Here is a 6,000-nt window from a genome sequence, read left to right on the forward strand (position 1 = left end):
TGTAACTGCAGTTAGGATAGCAAACATCTGCCTTGTCTTTGTTTCCACCACCTCATTTTGATACTTAGCAACTGTGAGAAAGCCAGACCAAACTCTTAGATAATGGCTAAACATAGGCACTTGTGCTTAAGGGCATTTCCCCATAACTAAAGACAAGGATTTAGTAATGTAACATATTGGCAGGACCATCATTTTATTTCCTGCCCATTTCTAGCCAGCATAGTTTTTTTATTTATTTATTTTTTTTGCTGGCTATTCATGAAAAAGTAGCACTTTGATTAGGATGCGTGCCAGGTGAAATTAATGAGCAAAATGTATATTCATAACAAGTGAGCTTTCTTCTCTGCCAGAAAGTTGTTTAATAAGTAATGGCGGAGGAATTGAGAGGTCTTTGTTTTACGGTAGATGGGAGTATAACGCCTCATAATTTCATTTACAGATGAAGTACCACAAGCATGTTTTATATTTCACTTTTATTGATATACTGAATTTGACTTCATTTAATTTCATTCTCTTTCCATTTCTGGATAATAATGAGTAAATTTTCCATTTTTCATTTTTTCTTTCTTAGAATCCGGAACAAGAAACTATGAACTAATTTTTTTGTAAATGGTCGCTGCTAAAAGAACTAGCATTCCCCCTGAACAGGGGAGTGTGTCGAAAATCACAGGCTGTGCATTATTTCTCTGGTTTTTGATCAGCCTCGATGTCTTCAGTCTAAAAGAGACTGGAAAGTTTCTGCCAACCTAAAGTGAGTTTAACACTGAAAGAGGCAACACACTATGGTAATACATGTCTGCTTGTGAGCACCTGTACCATTGGCATCCCATAGCTCGCAGTAGGCTGACAGCTGTTATCCAGTCCAAATATTCCTTCTTCTTGAGTCAGGCTTCTGTGACGTCTAGTCTGCGGAACCTTGTTGGGGTCAGGATTAAGGAACTGTTCCCCAATTCCTTGGATGCCTGTGGAAAAACTTAGTTCCTGCTCTTTTGCTTCTTTGCCAGGTTTGCCTGGACCTTTATCAGATGTGGGTCAAGTAATTCTGCAGCATAAAAATTGGAAAATTTTAAAATGGCTACTTTCTTCTGTTAGTTAACTTGTTTGGTACTGTGCATCTTGCAACAGGGAAGCCTGCAGCTTTCTCTAACCTTGGGACTGCAGAATATGAGTTATAGCACATGTGTTTGGAAGCTTCAGTGAAGAGGGCTTTTGATGTTCTCATGAGGCATACCTTGCGACTGCAGGAGATGTAAAACTTGGAAGATTGATGTTGGATACACACTTTCCGAGGTAATTTTGCATTTTGTTATAGTAAACAGACTGTGAGAACATTAATAACGCCATGACTGTAATTGTCCTGTGAAAGCTGCATATACAGCGGCATTTTTCCATTTACTACATGTCCAACAGTTAAATAGCTGTCGTAACTCTGAGCTGACATTCACCGTCTGGAGCTCTGTCATCTTCAGGGACAATCAACCTGTGTCTGCACATTCCAAGAAGCAAAAGGTGTTCTGTCAGAAGAGGTTTACATTCCACTCTATGAACATTTTTCCATATTACCAGCAGGGTGTTTTTTGTGGTTGAAGATCCTTGCCTTGATATCAAACATGGCAGGTTTGCCAGAATGGAAATTGCAGCTTCTGGAACGGAAGAGGCGGGAGGAAGAGGATGCTAAACGGAAGGATAAGGAACAGCAAGAGCGGCTAGCAAATATGCCTGCCTGGAAAAGGGAGATTATTGAGAGAAGGAGGGCTAAACTGGGAACGAGTGCATCCTTCTCAGAATCCAGTGAGCCAGACAGTGGAACAGCTCAGTCCCCCATTAGTAGCCAGCTTCACAGCCTGAGTGGGTGCACTGTTTCTCCAGTAGGGTTAGACTCTTCAGTGGGCCTTACTGATGCCTTTAGTAGCTGTTTTGAACCACAGGACAGTGCAGTTCTTCAGGAAAACATTGGTCCCATCCACCAAAATCCTTTTATTAAATTGGAAAAGCAGAGGAAAGAGGCAGCTGAGGTGGAGCCAGCCTCCCGGGTCCGGCAGATAGCCGATCTTTATAGTCAGCTGCCAGGTGTAAGAACCATTCGTGCTGAAAACATCATCATCATTGAGTCAGACCCTCAGTACTTCATGAAGCAAGAGAAAAGGGATGAAGTGAAAGCAAAGAGTGTTGAGGCCCTCAATAACCTGATTTCACAGCATGGCAAGAGTGTGACCGAAATTCGGGCGTCTGAAGTAGTCATTATCAAGTCTTCATTAAGTCGCAGTGTAGAGGATCTGAATACATTGAACAAGGAGGAAGGATATAGAGGAGAGGTTGCCTCTCATGAGGGCAGAGTGAGCAAACTGTTGAGTAAGTTTGAGCATGAAAAAGAGTCTGATCGGCGAATGAAACCAATGAGATCCTGGAGTACTGAGAATATACTGGACAAAAGCTTACAATCGTTTGGTGAGTCATTTCAAAACAAAGCTCTCACTAGAGCGGAGGCTTTAAGATCACATAGTAACTCTGAGGAGCATATCTTGTACTCTGGAGCAAAATATGATCATGAGAATCAGACAGCTGAAACCGACAGAATCAGCCCTTTGTCTGTTTCATCCTCACCTCTTTCCTGCACATTTAATGATAATGTCTTTTCAAAACATCAGCCAGATGTGGAAGCAGCAGATGCTCATAAAACGTTCTCTGATGACTGCCTTCCACCTCCTCACACTGTAGCTTCATTTAGGTCTCAGTTTGAAGCCAGATCATCTGAAACTCTGTCACAAGAAGCTCATCTCCTCGAGTCCCCAAAGAAATCGCTAGGCTACCAAAATACTACCAAAACTAAGCCTTGGATGAAAGAGTCAGGGTCATCTTTTGAGGAAAGCGATCAGCCATATATTGAGGAACCTGTAAAGCACAGTGTAAGACCTACCCATGTGAATAGGGAGCCTGTGCTCACCTCTTCTACTGCCAGTGTAGTTTCTGCTAGTAATGTCTGGAAAGCCAGGGATAACAATAGTCTTCAGAGAGAGACGTCCCTGGAGTATGTTGATACTCAGGCATTAAAAGTGGAGAAAGATCATAGTTCGGTTATTGACCAGAATGATATAGTTTTGCCTACTTTTTCAAGTAAGCCTCATCTTAGTCAAGCTCTGGATGCAAATGCAAAATCAAAAAGGACTGTTAATGCCACTGCAAATATTAACAGTAAAAGCGAGAATATCACCTCTGGAGATGCACATGCAAATACATTAAATTTTGAAGCATGTGAATACACAGACAAGTCCACCCCAAATCTCAAAAAAGCTGTTTCTGCATCTACTAGTCTCAACAATTCATTTGAAATCAAGCCCTCTCCCACTCCTGATATGTCACTTATTGCAGACGATGACATTCAGGCCAAAGCTTTAGCAAACCTTCGAATGCAGTCAAAAAATTCATTTGTTATCATTCCAAAACGTCAGCAGGCAGCTCCACCCTCTGAGACTGTCATCGAACAAAAAGCAGCAAGGGAAGTGGCCAGTTTGCCTGAGCCGGTCACAGTCAGCAACAACAGCAACAACCAGGCTTCCTGTTCCTCTTCCTGTGCAAGTAGAGAATCTTTGGCTTCAGCAGTTCAACAAGAGTCTTCTTCCTCTTCTCTTCTTACAGCTAAGCAGCCCGTTACAGACAGTGTTTCCAGTGACAGAAAACAAGAAAATGTGGCGATACAAGTAGCACATTCCCTGCTGCCCAGTCTGGCATTGCAGGAAGGACTAGAGGTGAATGACCCTACAGCAGAAGCTGCCGAGGACACTGCTGCCATGAGTCGGATTTATAACTTAAAGCCAGTCTCTGTGCAGACTAGATCAACATCTCCAGTCCCTGAGGAACCCAGGATTCCTTCAGTAGCCATCCGTTCTGTGAACAATGCCTTAAGCAGAGCAGAAAAAGCAGTTGCTCAGGTACAGCCAATTTCTGTCAATAGCATTGTTAGTGAAGAATGCCAGGTAGGGCAGCAAATGCCTGCTATCACCTCAGATGACACAGGATTGACTGCAAAAGGATCACGTCCACAGTCACAATTCAGAGGTCATGTTCGCTCTGGAATGGTGGTCTCCTCCTCTGCAGCCCCAGCGGCAGAGCCTGTTAATAAAATTGTTCACCCTGCCATGCAGCGGAAGGGAAACACCTTTACTGTTAACCCTCGCAAGATTACAACACCTAAACCTGCTGTAGAGAATGGATGCCCTGCAGAAGCAGTGGATGCTGATTCCACAGAGAAGCTTGAAGTCCCCAAAGTAACTCCGCTGAAGAAGCGCTATCCAACAGCAGAAGAAATACAGGTGATAGGTGGATACTTGTCTTTGGAGAAATCCTGCCTGGCCAAGAATGACAGCAGCAGGGCCAAGGTAAGAGTAACATATTTCTGTTAACTGTGTGCTTGATGAAGACTTAAAGAAGCTTTATTAGTAAGCAGTGAGGGCTGTGGACATTTAAGAATTTGTAATTAGAAAATATGCGCTGCCTATCAAACTTTTGTTTATGAAATAATTGCAGCATTTGGTATTGCCAGAAGGCAGTAGTGGCTGACTAGGTAGATCACAGTATAGCACAGGTGGTCACATTAGTATTATCACTGTCAAGGCCTGTCTTTCTTGCACATCCTGCACAGCTGTTTGCCTGCCTTGCATGATGACTTCCTTTTGTTTTACTCGGGTATTAGTCAGTACGGGGCACTTTAAACTGACAAGCTCTTTGATTTTAGTACACAAGAATGTACATGCTGCATTCCTTTTGTGTCATTTGTTGTATTCCTCTTGACATCAGTTTCTGATGAGTGATGCGATTCATAATGTTGGTGCACCTTATTTTTCATGGTTTCCCACTGATATGTCACAGTAATACAATATACATAGTAATGCTTTAGATCTCAAGGATGACTTGGCAAACATACACCCTTTAGTATTGATGCATGTAGATATGAGTGACGTACATGAATATTCTGTTGTGAAGAAAGTGGCACACGCATGCATATAAACGAGCCCTCCTGCAAAGAGGGCACATTGTTGTTCCACAGTGTGATCTTTAAAAGTTTACGTTCCTTGCTGGCTCAGTGGCAGAATGGATACCAAGAGCAATGTAGTTTACAGAGTACAGTTTGCTGTGAGTTAAATGGTGTTTGCTGAGTTATTTGATCTTTGTATATAATGTATTGTAACTGTAAGGATGAGCATGACTAAATCGATGCCCTATAGTATTCTTGCAAGACACGTACAAATATTTGCTTTGTCTGTGAATCTCCTCAGTATGTATATAGTGTGTCCTTGCCCACAGTATTGTAACTGCCCTCTGGTACAGGTCATGGCTGAAAATGGTCTTTGGGCAAATATACCTACCCAGCTGACAACCGTCTTAAGTAAGTGAATAAACAAAGGTCAGTCCCACTTACATAGCATACCTCATCAAAGGTTATTATGAGGGGGATGAGGCCCTTTACCCAGAGACACTGGTGCAACACAGTTGAAATTATATTAGTAGGATTGTGGGAGCTTTACCCTTCACAGAAAAGATATTTTCTGTGTTTCAGTAAAAGCATTATTGTTTTGCTTTCACTTTTGCTTTACATTTGGAGGTGTCATATTCACAGACATAGCTTTTGCTAATACATACATGTATTCACATAGCCTAACATAAGTGTCTGAAAAAATAGACACATACATGTACCACTGCTGATACATGTGGTGAGGCCTACAAAGCATTCTATAGCTATGTCAAGAATCTCAATCGCAACACCCAGATCTGCTATGAGTTACAGGACAACGGCACGAAAATTACAGAACCAACTGATATTGCCAACATCCTGGCAGATAGGTTCAGTGGTAACTTTACCCCCCTCTCACCCCCTGAAGGGCCCATATCTATACAGGAAGAATTCAGAGTCCCTGTAATCACAACTAAACAGTTAAAAGCTGCACTCTCTAAAGCCAAAAGCACAGCATCCATGGGATCAGACAACATCCCAGGCTGCGTTTT

General features: G+C 42.3%; 1 protein-coding gene across 2 annotated transcripts in view; it reads left to right on the top strand.

The window, feature by feature from the left end:
* The window catches only part of PPP1R18 (protein phosphatase 1 regulatory subunit 18), a 463,018-nt gene that overhangs the window by 57,739 nt on the left and 399,279 nt on the right, over nt 1-6,000 (top strand). For both annotated transcript variants that reach the window (XM_044084492.1, XM_044084491.1), the window contains exon 2: nt 572-4,376. In XM_044084492.1, the coding sequence (XP_043940427.1) occupies nt 1,611-4,376 (2,766 nt within the window). In that variant the 5' untranslated portion in view covers nt 572-1,610. The remainder of the gene's footprint in view (nt 1-571; nt 4,377-6,000) is intronic.

The sequence above is a fragment of the Protopterus annectens genome, chromosome 9.part0 (assembly GCF_019279795.1).
Source record: "Protopterus annectens isolate FY-2018-M chromosome 9.part0, PAN1.0, whole genome shotgun sequence".
NCBI lineage: Eukaryota > Metazoa > Chordata > Ceratodontiformes > Protopteridae > Protopterus > Protopterus annectens.